This window comes from Raphanus sativus, chromosome 4, assembly GCF_000801105.2.
Source record: "Raphanus sativus cultivar WK10039 chromosome 4, ASM80110v3, whole genome shotgun sequence".
NCBI lineage: Eukaryota > Viridiplantae > Streptophyta > Magnoliopsida > Brassicales > Brassicaceae > Raphanus > Raphanus sativus.
In genome coordinates this window covers 40432776-40452390 of record NC_079514.1, presented here as the reverse complement: position 1 = coordinate 40452390, position 19615 = coordinate 40432776, and the positions used below count along the sequence as shown (strand labels likewise).

The following is a 19615-nucleotide window of genomic DNA, read 5'->3' as shown; positions in this document are numbered from 1 at the left end:
TGTTTAAATATAAACTAAAATGTAAATATATGATTGATAGAATATTTATGAGAAACAAAAAACAAAGCAAAAAACAACAAATATATACAAAAAATTATTGTTCTTAATATATGCAAAAATTTCAGAACATCAATCTTTCAATTACAGAAAGAAGATATCGTATGAATGGACTACTCTGACATTCCTTTGACAGAAGAAAACAAAATTACAGTTTATGCTCATAATTATTAGAATTGTGTTTAAGATAATTATGATTTAAAACAGATTAGAGAGAGAGAGAGAGAGAGAAATATATCACACAAAAAATCATAAAAAAGGAGAACTTTTTTTTTGTTCAACTAAATCATAATAAAAGAAAAGTAAATCAAGAAAGATAGGTGGAAAAGAAGACAAAACATTTATTGAAGGTAAAGTAAATCAGCTGTACAATTGAAGTGGAATATAGGTAAGAAACAAAAAAAAAAGTGTAAGAACAATTTTCAGTTAGACTTGTGGTCGTCAATAATATAAGCATAAAGGAGCTGATTCCATACATCAGGAACTCCAGGCAAACACCAATGTATACAATCTGAGTAACTACTTGGATCCAAGACTTGACTTTTCTTCAATGGCTCCCATTGTTTTCTGTATATCGAAGGGTGTCCATCTTTTCTATACTCCGATAATTGCGTTATGTTTATCATATGCATATTCAGTCCTCGCCTTTTTAGCTCGTCAAGTACATTTTCTACGACTATCATCATCTTCGGATCCGACCCTTTTCCATGATATCCTTCTTTATCTATCAGACTAGTTTCTCCGTAACAGTTTTGTTTGTTTTTTCCTCCCCATTCTTCTGCCCTGTATAGATGCATTTCTGTTACTTACAAGTTACAATAGTGTATAATCTCAGTTTGTCATTACCAAACATATGCATCATGCAGTAACCATATCATGCAACAATATCATTGACCATCATAAACAAATTGTAGAATATTCAGCTATGTAAATCAATAATTGAAGACCGATTGAGTTTCTTTCAAATATATTAAAAAAATTCAAATATTTTAAAAGCTCCTTCCTTCTTTAGATTTTCTTAGTTTGTTTACGTTCTTTTTTTTTTCCTTTTATTGATGCTTATAAATCTCTTAAAATTTTTGATAAAAAAAAGGTTACTATGTTCTATTTTAAAACATACAACAAAAGTTTGATACGTAAATGAAAAGCACACCTGAAAACAAGGGCCTTTATAATTATATTTGTCTCTAACATTAAATAAAGTTCAACTAGAGAAATTGCACGCCTTAAAAATCAATTGGTACATTGGGAGGAATAACATATTGACAAAAAAGAAAGTAACGAACGAAGATACGAATATATGAGGAATAAATAAAGAGACAAAAATGCATTATTATGTATATTGAAAAGAGTAAGAGAGAGTACCTTTCATGGGTGGGAGACATGGACATGAAGAAAAGTTTGGTAAGATTGGAGTTAACGTGAACTTCCAACCACTGAGACATTGTTTGCAAAGCCATTTCATAAACTCTCACCATCTCCACTTCTTTGTATATTCCATCTAACTTCTCAAACGACCCCCACCTTTTATTTATTTATTTCACAGATACCCATCTATTGAGATAATACATATAGAGAGATCTTATTGATTTAAGATATAAGTAAATTAAGAAACTTACAGTGTCTTCATATGAGGCCTTAACCACCATAAATAAGAGTTCAAGACAATGATATCTGATTCAGTCCAATGCCTCGCATGTTTCTCTATCGATTGGATCCGAACTATCCGTTCGGGTAACCTGTGGTTTGTTGGATCGTCTGAGTTGGATTCCACCATCAAGGGAGCCCAATAAAAATCTATTGTTGCGTTGTATTCCTGATTATTTATCAACAAAAAAACTTGCAGATTATTTGACGATCGAGTGTAAATGTATATCTGATGAAAAAATGGTACAAATGCACTAGCTGAGTTTAAATGTTTTGGACGACTTACAAGGGATTTGAAAGTGATGAGATTAGAGCCGTTGCTGTGAAAATACATCATCTTTGGGTTCGTAATGACAGAACTAGCCATACACACCATTGATACCCATTGGCCTCTATTCAAGGAGTCTCCTACGTACACCATCCTCTTATTTCTCAGCCTCTCCAACAACTTCGTCCCATTAAACCTTTTTATGTACATTAAGCCATTTTTCAAACGTACATTACAAGATTTGAATTATGATACCAACGCAAAATTGGTCTAGTTGCTAAAATTGTTCAAAACAGTTTAATTTAAAATTGTTTGGTCTGGCCCATAAGGGATCTATGGGCCTTCGGTCTAGAAGCTGTAGCCATTCAAATAAATAAAATTTGAAATTTGATGATATTGGTAACATGTTTCTTTTTGTAACAACCATTAAGCAGTGTTTTGAAACCCGACTCGGACCCGCGGTTGAACCGGTAAACCCGGTGACCCGAGATAAATCCGGTTCGGGTTTTGTGAAAAACCCAAAATTTAAAAACCCGCAAAAACCCGCTAAAACCCGAGACCCGGTACCGGTTGAACCACTGGTTGAACCAATATATAACTTTTATATTTTCTAAAACTTTTATTTTTTTGATTCTCTTTTATATTTTAAATTTTCAATTAAAAATTAGGTTCTTTTCGGTTTTCTTCTTCTTCTTCTTTTGCTATCTTCTACTAACTCTGTATCTTTTTTTCTTCTTTTTTTTTTCTTTTTGATTATTTTGTTTATTATAAATCTGTAGTAAAATCTATTATGTTCTAAGTTTTACAACTCTATTCTTTGCCGATTAACAAATGATTTTTTTCACATGTTTCTAACTTCAATAGTCTAAGCTATTTTTTGATAGTTTGTATATCAAATGAAAATAAAAATATAAAAAGTAAAGTTAAGTATTTTCTAAATATTTTTTAAACATAAAATATATACGTATCCAAACTATTATTTTATGTTTTAAAAAATATTTAGAAAATATTAACATTAGTTTCTAAATTTTTATTTTCATAACTAATATATTATTATATAATAAATAATTCATTTTTAACCCGCGGTTCACCCGCGGTCGATCCAATGACCCAGTGATCCGGTAAGTAGTGCGGTTCAGTATCCGGGTCGGTTTTCAAAACATTGCCATTAAGTAACTTAAATTGTAATCTTTGTATTTTAATTTATTTAATTTCGGTTTGTACCGAATTAAAGGCCGTGAGGGACGAGTTGGCAGACTAAAAAAGGAAACACATTAATGGCCCAAATTAGGCCCAACAACTTATAACTATTTTTTCTTTGCATGAGGACTACAAATGAAAGCAAAAGGTTTTCGACTTTTTGTTTAGGAAAACTAAGAAACAGTCATACCAGTGAGCTGAAGCTGAAATTATGAGGACTGCAAATGGTATAATAAAAAAAACCAGGGGAAGTATTCTTTCTATTCTCTAGCTAATTCTCATCAATTGATTGCAATAGAATTATGTCTGGCACAAAGTTTTTTTGCTTTGTTGCAACTTGCATACATGATACAACCAAATATCTGATGAAATCATTGCAGCCGTTTACGTACAAACTGAGATTCATAAATAAAAAAGACGTTTAGTAAAATTATGTCAATTGTTTTCTCTAGGTTACTAGACAGAACTACTTCTCGAGAGGTGTAATACCAGCGAGATAATGAAAAGTGTCTATACTAATTCCCACACATAAAGTAAGAAACAAAGATGTAAAAAGTGAAGTGAAATCGATAAAGAAGGAAATTAACCTGGGGAGATCACACTTATGAGGTTGCCACCTCCAGAATTTGTAACTCGAATCTTTTCTTCCAAACTTTCCACAAGCCAGCTGATCAGACATGAACTTGCACTCTTCTTCTTTATAAATAGGGTTTGACTCGTTATCAAATACCCATTTCCCTTCGAAAAGATTACACTCTCTGTCACTGCCCTCACCTTCTTTCACGTTCGAAACACCTTCGCTTTGAGGATTTTCTTTTGGCATACCGTTTCGGGACAAAAACAAGGCAGTGAAAATTACTCCGGCCACAAGCACGGCAGCGAGAGTGTGAAAGCTCGCCCTGATTCCCAGTATCAATAATTGTCGCTTTGCCATTAGTTTGTGCTGTTATTTTTATGATGTTTTGTTTTAGGTTATATTGATGTGTCTATCTCTGACTTGCCTTTAACTTCAGCCTTCCAGAAGATTTTTATTTGTAATTTGGTGGCCAATCAAATTATAGTAGCTGTATATATATCTGAATGTTTTTCTAATTAGTACAATTCTAATTTTTTGTTGATAGTTTCTCAAGCAATACCCACTTGCAGCAAAAATAAATAATTTTCTAGTTTATTACAGAGAGAAAACATCTTTCCTAATTCCATGATACTTTTGAAGGCTAAGTTGATTTGAGCTTGAGATCTAACTTCGCATTGTTGTGCTTTGTCTGCGAATCATTCACAGAGTAGTATTCTAATTTATTAAGTGACCATAATGGAAAGAAAATTATTTATAGTATATATATATTCCAATAAAGTAAACTCATTAACTACTGGAGGATCATGTTTCAAGGCGAGGCTGAATTAGGGCTGAATCTACATTCATATATTTTTTTGGGGTCTAATACATTTATAGTTTAAACACACATAGTCAAATGATAGGATTGTACTTGCTTGCTTTTGAATTCATTGTACAAGAATAGGGTTCGAGATGGTCAAATCATATATAATATGTAAAGGTAAGTTAAGTTGTTGACGTTTCCACATTCATACTATTCGTTGGCTTCAAGTTACCTCAATTGTATATATGGAATTGCGACCACTAATCATATGTTGACTAGGCCCAGTTGGGTACAGAGATGGATACCGTCGGGCCAAATTCATCTGCAGACCAGCCATGCTCATGGTGCTTAGGTCGTCGTAGACATTGATCTTGTCATGCATTTTATTTTGCCTCGCTATGAGTAGTGGTGGACATATTATTTATTAAATTTGATCTAATTCATTATTCATTTTGATTCAATTCAAAATTTTAAAATTCGGATTCATAAAGCTTCAAATCAAAGCAAATAACAAACATATTCATAAAAAAACGAAACAAAATATTATATTTTACAAAGCTGGATATCCGATCTAATTCATGTATTTATAGATATGTAATATAACTATATACAAACCATTATATCAATAAATATTACTCCCTCCGTTTCTAAATAGATGATGTTTTGGAGAATTTTGGATGTTTCAAAATAGATGATGTTTTAATATTTTATACTAGTTTTAGTTTTATTGAAAACTGTGTAACCAATGATATTTTATACTTATATTTAAGGATTGGTTGAATTAGTTTTAATTTATATTTTTAATGTTACTTTTTAGGAAATAGTGTATTTCTTAATTCTTGTGCACACATCTAAAACATCAACTATTTTGAAACAGAGGGAGTATGATATAGTTTGGTTGTTTTTCAAATTTTTGTTTTGGGTTATTGAATATCCAATTTAATTTTATGTTGACTTAAATGTTAACATATGAGTTTTCTTATAAGGCTTGATAATATTAATTTGTTTTTCTGTTTTATAATTTTTGTTAAAGATGTTAAATTGTTAGTATAATATTATTATTTTTATTTCAAATTGATATTAAAATTTAATTTTAATGTTATTTTTTATTTATTTTTAAATATATTCACGGATCGAATTAAATAATTTAGATTATTTTAAAAAGCTTTGAATATCCAAACTTCTAGATATCTAAAGTTTTTGGATCAAAATGGATTACAAACACGAATATTCATGTAGGATAGAAGTGATCATAAATGCTGTAAATTTTTCAAATTTCAGTTACTTGCGCAAATCTAGCTATGAGTAGCACCTCACATCCTCGCTAGAACCCCCACTGTCATTGTTTTTCGTCACGTTCTCAACTAATTTCTCAAACCACACTCGGTCGAATCCTAACCTTTTTCTCCCCATAGATACTTTAAGTTAGCTTCTCAAAAAGAAAAGAAAACTAGAAATATAGTGTGGAAATGTCTAATTGATGCATAGTAATGAATGATTTGCAAATAAAGGATTTTAAAGCATCTTCGACTCATGCTAATTTTAATTTCAAATGTTATTATGGAAAAATATACCTCTAACACATTTTTCCAAAATAATTTTAATATTTATTTAAATAAGCAGAAACACTATTTTAAAAGCATATATTTATAATTTATCTATTTTACAGAAAATACATACTACATTATAGAGATGGTTTTACTTATGTTGAGTAGTTGTATTAGTATAAACTCACAAACTCACTTCAAATTAATCTAAAGTATTTCTGCCACAATCTATACTATACTAAAAGGAGAATAATCTCAAAGGTTAGAGTGTCCACATAGAATTAATAAATCAACCAATGAAAGAGCTTTATCTTTCCACATCACCAATGCTTTTGTCGACAGAATAATGAAACTGAAAAAAGAATTATGGGCTTTAAAATTTTGGTTTTAGCCCAGATTAAATCCAACATGACTAAACGTAATTCACCGGTTCCAACATGACTAAACCTAATTTCTTCTAAAACTTAGACCTGAGCTTCCTGACTCTTGCACTTCATCTTCACCGGATTCTCTCCGTTTCTACTCGATCCTTTTGATCAATCAATGACGCTCTTTAATCTCTTCTTTATTGTTTTGCTGCTATATCTTCGTCTCTGCTTCTCCACTCCACAAAGTAGTCAATCAAAACTCAACGAATCAATGGCGAACAACAATGGGAAAATCAGTTTGCTACAGCTCCAGCTAATGGTAAATTGCTAATAGCCCTCACCTTTTTGATCCCAAATTTAAGCGCTTTATATATGTTGAGATGAGATTGTCATGGCTGATTTCCTAGATTGTTTCTTTGTTGTTTCTGCTTCCTCTCCCCCCATGCGCTTTTTTGTCGCAATTTGAAAGACTCCTATAACAGATTTCATGTTATTAGATTTCATGTGATTTTCTAGATTATCGCTTTTTTTGTCGATATGTGAATGAAAGAGGTTTCAAGATATTCAAGTATTTCATGTTAGAGACATATGGTAACTTATCTTGCAAAGTTTGTCTAGAGATGTGGGAAGACAAAGCTGGAGTAGGCAATAGAGTTGTTTGAGCATGATGTGTCCATGGTAATCTAAATCTTTCTTTCATATACATTCTTTTTGGTTTAAAAGGTTATTTTTTGTTGTTTATCGATTTATACTTTGATCTAAATTATCTTATCTTTCTCTTAGGCTCCATCAGATGCTGTCTGTCAGGACCTTATACCTTCAGTATGACAAGCTAGAAGAGGGTTATAGTCTGGCCAAACAAGCCGAAAAAGCCACCAAAAAGGTTCCAGAATTCTAGAGTGTAGAGATGTGTGAGATATATATTCCCCGTTCAGCACATATTCTTGGTGATCGTGCAGTCTACAAGTATGTCTCTCACTATGCTGATCCAAGGTACGACCCAGAATTCATTAAGGGATGGTGCTGCCATGTTTCTGTGCAATAGTTATATGTTTCTGTGCAATAGTTATATGTCATTAAGATATTGAAGTCTAGATGAGCATTTAGTTATGTGAAACTGTGAATATTCAACTCTGATCTAATTGAATATGCCTTCTTTAAAATTTATTATAAAATTTAGATTGGCATATATATGTTTGGGGTTGGTTAATATATGAGAGGAAGAAGTTGGTTTGGAAGTTTCTGTTACACCATGTGGCACAGGTCTTACGTGCAACGTGGGAAAGAAGACACATAGAGAAATGCTTCGGATCAAGAGAAGCGTCTCCGCAGGTTACAGTCAGGTTTTCTCTCTAATCTCTTACAATCAGGTGTTTTTAGATGGTTTCCACTGTTTTCAGCTCACAAGCAACTTTTTTTGGTCAATTCTGGAAATCCATTTGTTGTACTTTTGATAGTTGGAAGCTGGCTGACGTGACCATATTTGATATTTTTGTTTCAGACTCATTTCATTCTGCTAGAGAAAACGATGCAAAAAGGACGAGACAGTAGATGTGGAGGAGACAAAATACTATCTGAATAAAGCAGGTTAGCCAGAAGATGAAATGGGAGCTTTGAAGAGGCAGCTCATGTCCCCAATGTCTTACCATAGTTGCATCAAAAGATGGGGCAAGAAAACTGGGGTTTATGAGCCAGTGACAGGGAATGTGGAAGGTACTGAGCTTCCTGAATAGTGTGATGATGAATCTGTTGGAGAAGACAAAGTATAGATCACTCATAAAGAAGTCCATGATGCTGTGTTTGGAGGACCTGCAAGAAAGAGAGAGGAAGACTGTAAAGAAGCTAAAGAAGGCGTTGAAAATGGTAGCCAAGGGTGCGCCAGAGAGGACAAAGAGACACAAACTAGCTCAGTGAGTAAATCATGTTGACAAATTACTTATGATACAGTTTGGAATTGTAATATGCAGAACATGATCGTGGAAAATTATGTACTTCTATTTTGTCTCAATTCCAGTGAAAAATTATGTACTTTGTTTTGTCTTAATTCCACCATATTAGTTTATTGCAGAGTTATTTGTACTCTTTCCATTACTTGGTCTTTCACCGGAATTACATTTTGATCTAAATGTGCAATCTTTATTTTAGGTATTCAAACAGTCGCTAAAAACTAACAAAAAAAGGACTCTAACAAAAAGAAGTAGAATGAAAGAACCACTGAACCACATAAGATAAAAAGAAAAATCAGTTGATGAGCTTTGCTTGCTTTGTAAGACCAGTTTTGCTTGCTTTGGATGTTGTTGATAGAGCTTCATCTTTCTTGGAAAAGGCGATTAAGATTTGTTTTTGATTAAGGAAATTTGAGGAAACCATTTAAGGAGACAAACTTATACCACACTAAACAATAACAGCCAATAAACATTTTAAAATTTATGTTCACAAAAAATAAAAAAAGATTAAAAATCAAAATAGTGTATAAAGTTTAACAAAACAAATATTAAAGACTCAAAGTAAGAAAGAAAAAAACTAATCGTCTAAATCACTAAATGTTTTTTTAATGGAAGTTAAAATAGTAAGGCTATATCGAATTAGAAATCATTTATATTTTCAATTTGTGATATTAGTACACAATTTTCTATATCGAATTAGAAAAAAAAATAAGAAAATAATGTTTTGGATCTTAGTTTTGGACTGAAAATATATTCAGAATTCCCCTAAATGGTATATAAATATTCATTTTTAATAACAGCGTAATAACCTGATTGTATTTTTAAAAAAATAGTAATTCTAGAACCAACTAATATATAATAATAAAATTTAAATAAATTGTGAATATCTTTTGAGAATATTTTGATTATCACTTTACACTGAATTTTAATCCAAAATAATATTTTATTTATAGCTAGATTGGAAGATGTCTTTTTGTTTATAACTAAACAAATAATATAGTAATATTAATATCTGACAAAAAATACTGTAATAGTAATAATTTCATAGAATTTTCAGTGTATTTGACACATACAGCATTTTTAATGCTCATTTATTTTAAAAATGAGCATTTAAATTAGCTTTATTTATTATAATTGTAAGAAATAGATTATAATTGTAAGAAAATATATTATAAAGATTAAATAACATATAAATAAAAAACATAAATATGGTATAAATAATACATATAAAAAAGAAATATGTGATGTGGAGATTAATAATATATTTTCTTAATAACCTAAAAATGTAACAGAAGATATTTTGGATAATAACTACGGTTTAACAATTTCTTTATTTATTTCACATTTTCTCGCCATCCCAAACATATTTTAGATAGAAACAATTGTAAATTTTATTCATTTCTAATTATATTTACTATTTATGTTTTTATTACATAGAATTAATTTATTGTAATATAGATATTTAGTAAAATATTATTTGAATAACCCGGGCGTAGCCCGGGCAAAAGATCTAGTCATTTTAATAATTGGATTAAAGATCTTCTACGTTCCTTAGGACCTTCTAAATAATGTTTATAATCAATATAAATAAAAAGGAATTAAGTACACATGATAATGAACCCACCTTAACCCGACCCAAAAGTAGTGCTATTGTGTTAAGGCAGGCCATACGTTCATTTTGATGGGATGTCTCGTTTTATAAACATCGCGCGATCCCTCTTCTTCTTCGTAAAGTGAGTTACGTAAATTATTAATTTATTTTGTATTCGACTTTTTCATTTTATTACTTAATTTCCTTCACTCGAACGAGCGGAAACTTGGTCAGAGGTCCAATCAAACTAGAGGAAACTGTGGCGTGAAGGATCTCAAAAGCATAATATTTTTTTTCTTCAGTCAGAAGAAAAAAAAATAATTTGCAAACCATATATAATTGATATGTTTTGCCCAACTTGCAAAATATTTCAGCTACTCAGACCCACTTGCACCGCCAACTTGCTAGCACTGATTTTATTTTTACACATTTCTTAGCCACATATGTATGCATCTTATGATTTGTAAGCTATGCTATAATTGTCGATATTTCACGAGCACAAGAAATGGTAAATGAAAGTTCGAAACCTTGTTGCCTTTAATGTTTTGATTTCATTGTTTCGTTATGTCGTGTATTCATTTTGGTGTTTGCTTATGCTATTTACGATATTGATAAAAAAAATTATAATCATCTTGGATTCCAGATCGAAATCCAAACTAATCCCAAAGCTATTATAATTTCAAAAGGAACACAGTTTGAATTCTACTTTTTTGCATCCATAGATAAATTTCCCATTCAACATACGACCATGAATTGATTGTATAATTCTGAAAACATGGATTTATAGTTATTGCAAAACATCAAAATATAACAACTGGACATTTTTGAATCTTGCGGATAGAAAGAAACGCATGGTCTAAAGTTTCAAACCCACTTGAATATAGAAAACAAATGAAATCAGTTTAAAATATTGTATATTCTTAGAAACCCCAACGAAACATATCGCGACTCTCGTGATGTAAAAGGACATGCAACTTGCCCATCTTCTCTATTCTAGATTGTTTTATTATATTCAAAATTTAATAATATACTTTTGCAATTGGGAAGAAGCATAAAAAAAGAAGGTGGAGATAAACAAGTTGCAACTTGCATTCCTTTTTATTAAACAGCTTGGCTTGTTGTGTGTTATGATTCAAAAATTTGCCCACTTGCAATTTCTTATTTCTTTTTATTCCATCAACATGTTCACATCTATTTTATATTCAAATCCTATATTCAAATCCCATGTATGTATGCATATATCTTGTTCTTGTTCATTTACCCTTCACCTTGAAGCCTAAATTTTTCAACAAATTCCACTCTTGAAATTTATTTTCTATCAAATATATGAGAAATAAACGTTTGTCTTTTTCTAAAAAGGTTAGTTTAACTATTTGTTGCACACACTTTCTGGTTTTTTTTTGGTAAAAACACACTTTCTGGTTTTTCTAATACATAACACTTAAATATCAATTCCTTTTTAATCATTATGGAATACTAAGAAAGTAAAAAGTTGGAGGAACGATTTAAAATTTAAATCATCAAGAAATGGAAGACATTGTAGATCATGCCCAAGTTTAATGCTGCCATTTAGGAAAAGCCTATATGTAAGTTCTACTGTCGAAATGGAAATGGTCAGAAACTCGGTAAATATTAAAGTAAAAACAATGTGTTAACTTTGGAAAATCATATAACCAAATTCTCCTATCATTAGTTTTTATTATCTTTGCGTGGTGAAAGCCGGAAAAGGGCTTATCCGAATCGGTTCTTTATGGATATAAAATACAAAAGAAGTAAATAATTATATAAGATTATGATGCATGAGAGATTAATTTACTAATGTATTTTTCATTTTTTTCACACAATAAGCCGGTAAAAAACATAGATCACACGACGGCTAAAAAAATCAAGAAACGACGTCGGATCTCAACGAAACTATTCAGACGACGTAAACACATATCAAATGGACGTCTTCTTGTTCCCCTCCGCCGCAGATATCTCAGCTATCTTAGCAAGAGACTGAAGATTGCATCGTACTATAACGTCAACAAAGTCGCATGTCTCTTCCTTCGTGTTCCCCGGAGGCACATCGACGACGTAAGACTCAACAACGACGGTCCCCGAGACCGGAGAAGAGTGAAGAGTCGTGACGGATCGGTAGTTAGAGAGCCTATGGTCACCACCGACGACGCTGAAACTAATGACGTGCCTCTCGTCGTCTAGTATGTCAAGACGCTCTGTGGAGCTAGCAGCGGGGAGGCCAGAGACGACGTGGACTTGACGTAAGCTACCAACGTTCCCACCGTCCCCGTCGATGACGCTGCAGCTTTTGAGGAAGTGTTTGTAGGCTTGCGGGTTGTCAAAGCGTCTGACGACGGACCATACGGTGGAGATAGGTGCGGAGATCTCTTGTATCACGGCGGAGCAGCACTGGTTAGGACCGACCTCGTGCGTGTGGAAACGAGCTGCTGTTGCGTCGCATGAGAGTGAAGGGAAACGTTTTTGAACCATCGTTGGAATCTGGAGGGAGTCTCCGTCTGATACGGCGGATGAAGGGCGGTGGACGGCAAGCATGTTCTTGTGTTTTATAGAATCTTGATCGATCTTTGATGAAGTTCTTTAGGGTTAGATGAAGGAGATGGAGGATTCAAGAAGAAGATGTTAAAAGAGAGGAGGAGATGTGTGTATTATAAAAAAGGAGCAAAATCAACTTTAATGCAGAGACTTGCGAAAAAGTTGGGCTGTGCCCTTCGATTTGATAGAGAAAGAGTTTTTAATGCAGAGTTCATGTGAGTGGTAATAACGAAAACAAAACCAGCAACTTGCACTTTGTTAATTTACGTTTATACCCCTTTTGTTGACCTGACTGGTTCGGTATGATTTATAAATTGGCAAGTAGTGACCATAATTCTCGTGTATTGTTTATTACGGAGTATTATAGAACATTTTCAATAGTCAAGTACAAGTAGCAATCGGTTTTAGTTATTCTTACAGATTTTAAACTAGGGATTAACAAGATATGCTAAACAAAATCTGGACAAAATGGTTTGACAATGTGTGGGACGGTTTAATCTGAATAATAATCTAATACAATCTATTTAAGAAATTAGACGGTTGTATCTAAGTAGATAGACTGATGATTTTTTGGATATAATAATCCTGTAAGTAAATAGATTTTTAAATTCAAGTTTATTAAGTATTAATATTTATTTTCAACTGTGATATAAATAAGTTATTACTTTAAAAACATGGTTAAATTTGAAATATATATATATACCTATTTTTACTTACTTTTAATGTATTATGAAAGATATACGAAATGAAAAGAAAAACTTACAAAGTACACTATTCTGAATTGGGACACTTATGCTTTCAACTCATATCTAGACAGTTAAAATATCAGATCTGTATATCCAAAAATTCACCAAACTTCGTAACCATATTGATGAACAAGTAGATGGAGCAGGTTTTTCTGAGAAAATCCTTGTATTAATATTCGATTATGTTATACTGATACGCAATATACAAAGCAATTGCCTCACAACTACATATCAGACCCAATAATATTCATAACCATATTGATGAACAAGTTGTATCGCTTTGATTATGATATACTGATACGCAATTACAAACAAAATCTCTTTCGTCCATTTTACGTCACGAGAAGGATATGCACATTCACATCCGATATACATCATGTGATGCACAAAAATATGGAAAGAGTTTGTAAAAGTGTTTCTAACTGAAGATGATTTAGGTGTGGCAAGATCAACTCTTTTTGGTAATCATATCATGTTTTTTTTTTTATCATGTTTCATATGGTTAATGTGACCACGATGGATGAGTTTTTGCTTTGTGCAAAGCCTAAAGAATTGATGCGATGCAGGACAAAATATTTTAATAAGAAACTTCAGTCCACAAAGTCAGCTATCCAGATCGTTAATTCAACCCGGAATCGAGGCAGCTTCACGGTAACTAAGACTAGAATAAGAGCATGCCCATTAGCGGCTTTTAACGGGTTCATGGGCTCAAGTTCTTACGGCCGGGCAGGAAAAATAAAATCGAAAATGGGCAATATTCGGTGACCCGAGTCTTACGTGTGATCCGCTCTTAGACGGGTTCAAGACACGTGTTCGTAAGGCATTGGCCCCGCGTTTTCGAGTTTACGCGAAGCATTGACCGAGACCATTCATTTTCTTTTGTTCTTCGATAGCTAGGGTTTCTCTCCTCCGAAAGGCGATTGAGAGGCGATTCTCGTGCGACGGCGAGTTCTGAAGCTTTTCACCATCAAATCGACGAAGAACGGTTCCCTTCACGAGCTCAGGTCAGTATCGAGTAGATTCTCCATCATTTTAAAGCGGTTTGGGTCTCGGGGATTCTTAATCAATTTAGGGTTTTCGTAGTAGGGTTCGAAATCGAGTTGATTGTTTCGATTAAAGGTCATGCGGGGTTGTATTTACCGAGTTATGGTTGGTTTATCGGGGATTGTTAATTGATTTGGGGATTTAGGGTTAGGGTTCGAAATTGATTTGGGGGATTTACAGGTTACAGTTCTTAATCGATTATGTGGGTTTAGGGTTACGGTTCTTAATCGTCTAGACGGGTTAACTGTTTCGGGTTCACTAATGATTGATATTTGTTTGTGGTAGAGATGGATCCCGCAGCAGAGAGAAGAGACATGAAGAGGAACATTGAGTACAACAACAGTTTGATCTATGTGGCGGATTCAGAGTACGGGATACCAAGTAGGTGTTACTGTGGTGGGAAAATGATAGACGAAGTTCAGGGGAAGGAGGAGAGAGACACTCTTCCGGGGAAGCGCTTCTTCACCTGCATAAACTACGAGGTATATTTCAATTTTTTTCTTGTTTGAATTCTTTCTTTGTTTCAGTTATATATCAATTTTTTTTCCTATCAAGATTCTTATGAGTTTTATATTTTTGTTTTTGGTATAACCAAGGCTGATGGGCTCCATTATCGTCAGCCTTAGGTGTTTGGTGTCCAGGAGGAGATCGAGAAGCTGACTGCCCGGCTGGAGAAGGCTGAGAAGGTGATCAAGGAGGAGTTCACAGGTGGAAATCTCGCAACCTACGGACTCTCCTTCCAACTTCGTTAATAGGCATGGCATTCAAGCTCAAATTCGGGATCAACAAAAACGTGATCGTTTGAAAGCCGATTTAGTTGAAAATATATGGCACAAATTTGGTAATCTAGATGAATAATCTTTGTATGTTTTTTAATTTCTATTGTATTAAATAATAATTTTTTTTTAAAAAAAATTATTATTTTATTCTTATGAATCCCATTTTCGGGTTCACTAATGGAAGAGCAAAATTAATACGGGTTCGTCAACATTCCCGGATCCACCCAAAAACAATAAAAAAAATCCCTATGAACCTTCCCTTGGGGTTCACTAATCGGCATGCTCTAACGTAAACGCCGTGGAAACTTCAAATATACGAAAATCATAAATTATTTTTTAGAGGGAAGAGTAGCTACTGGACAGAAATTTGTAGGTTATATTTTAATTGTAAGACTATTATTAGTGGAGAATGGTAACCATGCCAGTTACAAAAAAAAAAAGAAAAGAATGGGTAACCATGAAAGAACGATATTATTGTTTAGTAATTGTTATAACTTAGACTATATGAGATTGCCGGTTCAAAGATACATGTCAGTAACAAGCTGATGTTTATTTTCCAATATTTTTTGGATAAAATGATGAGAATAAAAAAAAAGAAAAAAAGAATCAAACTGAATATCTGAATTTCACAAATACATGACCGATTACACTTTGTATATCTGAAATATTCGAATCAAGTGTCCACAGTTTGTTTCATGCCTAATAAAAACTAGGTTCTTGCGGAAGAAGACTGAACTCTTTAAAACGTGATTGAGGCGTTCGTTAGCCCTTTTTTTAAATGTGGTAATTGCCAAGTTGACAAGAGGGTCTCTGACTATATCTTTAATTAACGACATTCAAACAACACGGCTAGGATGAAACTAATGTCGTTTCAGTTACCGAAAGACGAACGTTGTGCTGTTTTAGTTCTCGGTGCTACAACAGAAGCATTATACAGAAGAAACATTCTCTTCATACACGGAACGAAGTAGAAGAACGTCAAAGAGAGCCATCGTCTCCTCTCCCTTAGTTGGATTATCAAGTTGTGTTACAGGCAGGAGAGATGGATCAGATAATGAACAAGGTGGGGTCTTATTGGCTAGGACAAAAGGCAAACAAAGAGTTCAACTCGGTCGGTGACGACTTCAATGTATTCTTCCCTAACTCTCTCTTTGGTTTATTGCTTTTAATAGTCTCACTTTACCATCTTGATCGTTCTAAATATCAAGGAAACCCATTTTAATTTAGAGTTTTTGATCTTTGATGGCTCTGTTTTAGTCTTTTACATGTTTCCTGGTCATCAAACCACTATGCTTTGGAAACAAGTTTGTATCTTTTGAGGTTTAATAAAGAAACTTGTTGTGTTTTTAATTGAAAGTTCACTGCTTTTTTATTTCAAAGGTAGCTTAAATGAAGATTCTTGAGTTACCATTGAAAGAAGGCTTGATTTAACAGTTTTTGTTACAATTTGTTCTAATCATGGAGAAAAGTTTATTGCTTGCGGTTTACTAATATACCTAGTGTTCTGAGTTTGATGACCTTTGGGTTCTTGTTTTTTTCAGTCATTGTCTAGCAGTATTGAAGGAGGTACCAAGTGGTTGGTCAACAAACTCAAAGGTTTGATTTTTTTTTTTACTTCTTCCAGTTCTTGTGTCATAAGTTTTTGCTTTATCGAAGATATTGAATGTCAAGATCCCACTTAGGATGAGAGTCATGTAGATTAGACGTTTATTCAATGGTTTTTTCACACAATATCTAGTTCAAGACTGTGTATAAACTATGTGAATCTCTCATTAGTTCTTGTAGTATATGTTAAGCCAAGCTTAAGAAACATGTACATGCTGTGTGCACCTTGTTGTTCTGAATAGGAAAAATGCAGAAGCCATTGCCTGAGCTGCTGAAGGAGTTTGGTTTACCTGTTGGGATCTTTCCACAGGACGCCACAAACTACGAGTTCAACGAAGAGACGGGTAAGTTGACTGTCTTCATCCCCGAGACCTGCGAGGTTGGGTACAGAGACTCATCGGTCCTGCGGTTTTCAACCACGGTAACTGGTTACCTGGAGAAAGGGAAGCTAGCTGAAGTGGAAGGCTTGAAAACAAAGGTGATGATTTGGGTGAAAGTGAGTTGTATCTCAGCAGATGCGTCAAAGGTATATTTCACGGCTGGGATGAAGAAAAGCAGGAGCAGAGATGCTTATGAGGTTATACGGCCTGGTGTTACTGTTGATAAATTCTAACTTATGGATGCTTTGCCAAGTTGTTTTTTGTATGTATGTATGCTTTTTAACTCCTTGTGTCAAAAGTAAGCTCTGATGAAGCAAACCCTTTACTTGGAAACGTTGGGTACTTGAATGAGCTTTGTAGCAGTAAACAGGGATCAACTACAAATATGAAACGTTGGGAACTTAAAGTTCATAATCACATTTATTTATCAAAGAAAGTTCATAATTATCTTCTTAAGCTACAAGTAAATAGATTCTCGATATATTACATTCTTGTTGCAATCTAAAAGAGAAAACACACACTAAAAGTAATAAGTTACAACTTACAACTATTAGTTTTTCTCATAAATTACTTGTTCTGTTTAGTTATAGCGATATTATTACTAATATTGGTATTGATCTTCGTGTCTAATAAGCTTGTTGCAATGGTAGATGTTATTTCACCAGATTCTTGCTCTAAATACTTCCGGACGACTATAAAGATTATCCGATTCTGATGAGTTTTTTTTTTGTTTGTTATAAAACTGAAAAAGACACACAAACCCTAGAGACAAACTGTGCCAAATCTCTCTACTGTCATGCTCTATTACCAAACCGAGGTGTTGCAGTTGCACGCTTCTTTCCTAGGAACAACATGTGTTGTTGACTGGTTAGGTCTCATGTTTGGAATCTTTATCTAAAACCACTATCTGGCAAACATGACTCTGCACAAGTCTCTCCTGTTTGCTCACGTCGAGCTGTCCATAACTAAGTCTTCGATTTGGTCTTAGTGTGTAGAGAAAATGTGGGTTATGGAGTATCAGACAAGACAATGGTTCTCTTCGGATCAATTAACTCAAATTCATACCGTTCTTGATCTTGTCTGGTTGTTTGTGTCCTCATGGGATTGAAGGAACACTCTTTGCGCTGTTTAAGGAACATTCTTTGCGCTGTTTATATCGATAAACAACCTTGGGAACACAGTTTGGTCATTAATGGGAGCATGATTGGCTTCACTACTTGGAATCTTGTCAGGGTTTTGAGAATATGTTTGTGGGCGTAGCCATTCAAGTATTTTGCACTTATTTACCTTCATTGATTCTTTTATTGATACCCAAGGAAGCTACAAGAGTATAGCTTTATAGGCTAGAGAAGGGTAGACTAACTATTTCCTCACGAGTACTATTGTATAGCACCAAATGTCTCCCAAAATATGACCTCGTGTTATTTATCCCCGAGAATAAAGTTCATAATCTATTTCTCCACCCATCTTAGTTTTCTCATGGTTTCTGAAAACCGAATTTAAAATCTCAAATCTTGTTGAATAAACAAAACTAAATCAATACCCACCAAATATAAATCTGGAACGGAACAAAAACCCAACTTGATATTCCAAAATGTAAAAAGCCGAAAAGAACAAAAATCACAAATTAATTTCAATCAAGAACCATAAAACTGTTGGTTTGCTTAAAAACAGTAAACCAATATAAATTGATTTCATGGGGTTTTCGATTTTGATCTTTGTATCCCTGGGTATATTCTCATGGAAAAATAGATTTCAAAACAGTAAACCAAATGGAAAAAATAGATTTCAAAACAGTAAACCAAACAGTAAACCAAATGGCATTCAAAACAGTAAACCAAATGGGTTTTTCGATTTTGATATTTGCTTAAAAACAGTAAACCAATATAAACTGTTGGTTTATACTCATGGAAAAAATAGATTTCAAACTTTGTTCTCGTGGATAAATAGCATCAGATCATATTTCGAGATACATTTAGTGATATATGATAGTACTCGTGGGGAAATAGCTCGTCAACCCGCGCTAGAGAGAAAATATAGTTCTCTTTGTTTCTCTTTGTTTGTTTTTGCTATTTTTTCTCTGTCTCTTTGAGTAAGATTTCAGTTTCTTAAAAAGTCTCTCATTCTTACTTGCTTAACATCTTATTAAGATTTAGTAAACATGATGATGTTTTTTTCAGGTATGATTACATCACTTACATCTGAAAAAAACATCATCATGTTAAAAAAAACATCATCTGTGAGTGATTGCATCACTTAAAGAGATACTCAACTCATGGAGAAGATATTTTACCAAGATCACGTCCATGTTTGTTATGCAATTGCCTTAACATACATCTCTCAGCTCTCTTGAAACTTTGTGGAGTTCTAAATATGGATTCTCCGCTCTCAGTCCAATATCTCATCAATGAAGTATAAAGTTCTCTTTATAATAGACAACTTCCATGGCATTGCAATGGAATGATTAGTTATTTTGAACTAGCAACATGCTTTCTGCTTGAATGA

General features: G+C 33.4%; 3 protein-coding genes and 2 long non-coding RNA genes across 7 annotated transcripts; 3 read left to right on the top strand and 2 right to left on the bottom strand.

Annotated features, from left to right (window-relative positions):
• Window positions 1-385: 385 nt before the first annotated feature.
• Window positions 386-4209, bottom strand: LOC108836354 (protein trichome birefringence-like 34). Its single transcript, XM_057007809.1, has 5 exons — window positions 3760-4209; window positions 1991-2168; window positions 1677-1873; window positions 1423-1581; window positions 386-840 (listed from the first exon to the last, which is right to left on the bottom strand). Exons 1-5 carry the CDS (start codon window positions 4104-4106, stop codon window positions 480-482), a joined length of 1242 nt encoding a protein of 413 aa, XP_056863789.1. The 5' UTR covers window positions 4107-4209; the 3' UTR covers window positions 386-479.
• Window positions 4210-6524: 2315 nt separating this feature from the next.
• On the top strand, window positions 6525-8528 carry LOC108839618 (uncharacterized). 3 transcript variants are annotated; one of them, XR_001947693.2, is made up of 5 exons: window positions 6530-6785; window positions 7085-7144; window positions 7250-7459; window positions 7730-7809; window positions 7968-8528. It is a non-coding gene; the product is annotated as an uncharacterized LOC108839618 (long non-coding RNA). The 3 variants fall into 3 exon arrangements; XR_001947694.2 differs by having other exon boundaries at window positions 6525-6785; window positions 7076-7144; window positions 7250-7809; XR_001947692.2 differs by having other exon boundaries at window positions 6526-6785; window positions 7250-7809.
• Window positions 8529-11803: 3275 nt separating this feature from the next.
• LOC108848537 (abscisic acid receptor PYL4) lies at window positions 11804-12756 on the bottom strand. The gene has a single exon (XM_018621927.2). It carries the CDS (start codon window positions 12554-12556, stop codon window positions 11942-11944), a length of 615 nt encoding a protein of 204 aa, XP_018477429.1. The 5' UTR covers window positions 12557-12756; the 3' UTR covers window positions 11804-11941.
• Window positions 12757-14060: 1304 nt separating this feature from the next.
• On the top strand, window positions 14061-15122 carry LOC130511538 (uncharacterized). The gene is made up of 3 exons (XR_008945032.1): window positions 14061-14306; window positions 14632-14828; window positions 14943-15122. It is a non-coding gene; the product is annotated as an uncharacterized LOC130511538 (long non-coding RNA).
• A 915-nt stretch (window positions 15123-16037) lies between these two features.
• Window positions 16038-17477, top strand: LOC108851756 (uncharacterized protein At5g01610). The gene is made up of 3 exons (XM_018625220.2): window positions 16038-16254; window positions 16667-16721; window positions 16973-17477. Exons 1-3 carry the CDS (start codon window positions 16168-16170, stop codon window positions 17341-17343), a joined length of 513 nt encoding a protein of 170 aa, XP_018480722.2. The 5' UTR covers window positions 16038-16167; the 3' UTR covers window positions 17344-17477.
• Window positions 17478-19615: the final 2138 nt, after the last annotated feature.

What these genes read in the sequence shown, in the direction of transcription:
- LOC108836354 (XM_057007809.1), bottom strand. Translation starts at nt 4,106, where the DNA reads ATGGCAAAGCGACAATTATTGATACTGGGAATCAGGGCGAGCTTTCAC. An exon ending in CATAAGTGTGATCTCCCCAG is followed by an intron (nt 2,169 to 3,759) that starts GTTAATTTCCTT and finishes GTACATAAAAAG; the next exon opens with GTTTAATGGGACGAAGTTGT. An exon ending in AGGCCTCATATGAAGACACT is followed by an intron (nt 1,582 to 1,676) that starts GTAAGTTTCTTA and finishes AATAAATAAAAG; the next exon opens with GTGGGGGTCGTTTGAGAAGT.
- LOC108848537 (XM_018621927.2), bottom strand. Translation starts at nt 12,556, where the DNA reads ATGCTTGCCGTCCACCGCCCTTCATCCGCCGTATCAGACGGAGACTCC.
- LOC108851756 (XM_018625220.2), top strand. Translation starts at nt 16,168, where the DNA reads ATGGATCAGATAATGAACAAGGTGGGGTCTTATTGGCTAGGACAAAAG. An exon ending in CGGTCGGTGACGACTTCAAT is followed by an intron (nt 16,255 to 16,666) that starts GTATTCTTCCCT and finishes TGTTTTTTTCAG; the next exon opens with TCATTGTCTAGCAGTATTGA. An exon ending in GTTGGTCAACAAACTCAAAG is followed by an intron (nt 16,722 to 16,972) that starts GTTTGATTTTTT and finishes TGTTCTGAATAG; the next exon opens with GAAAAATGCAGAAGCCATTG.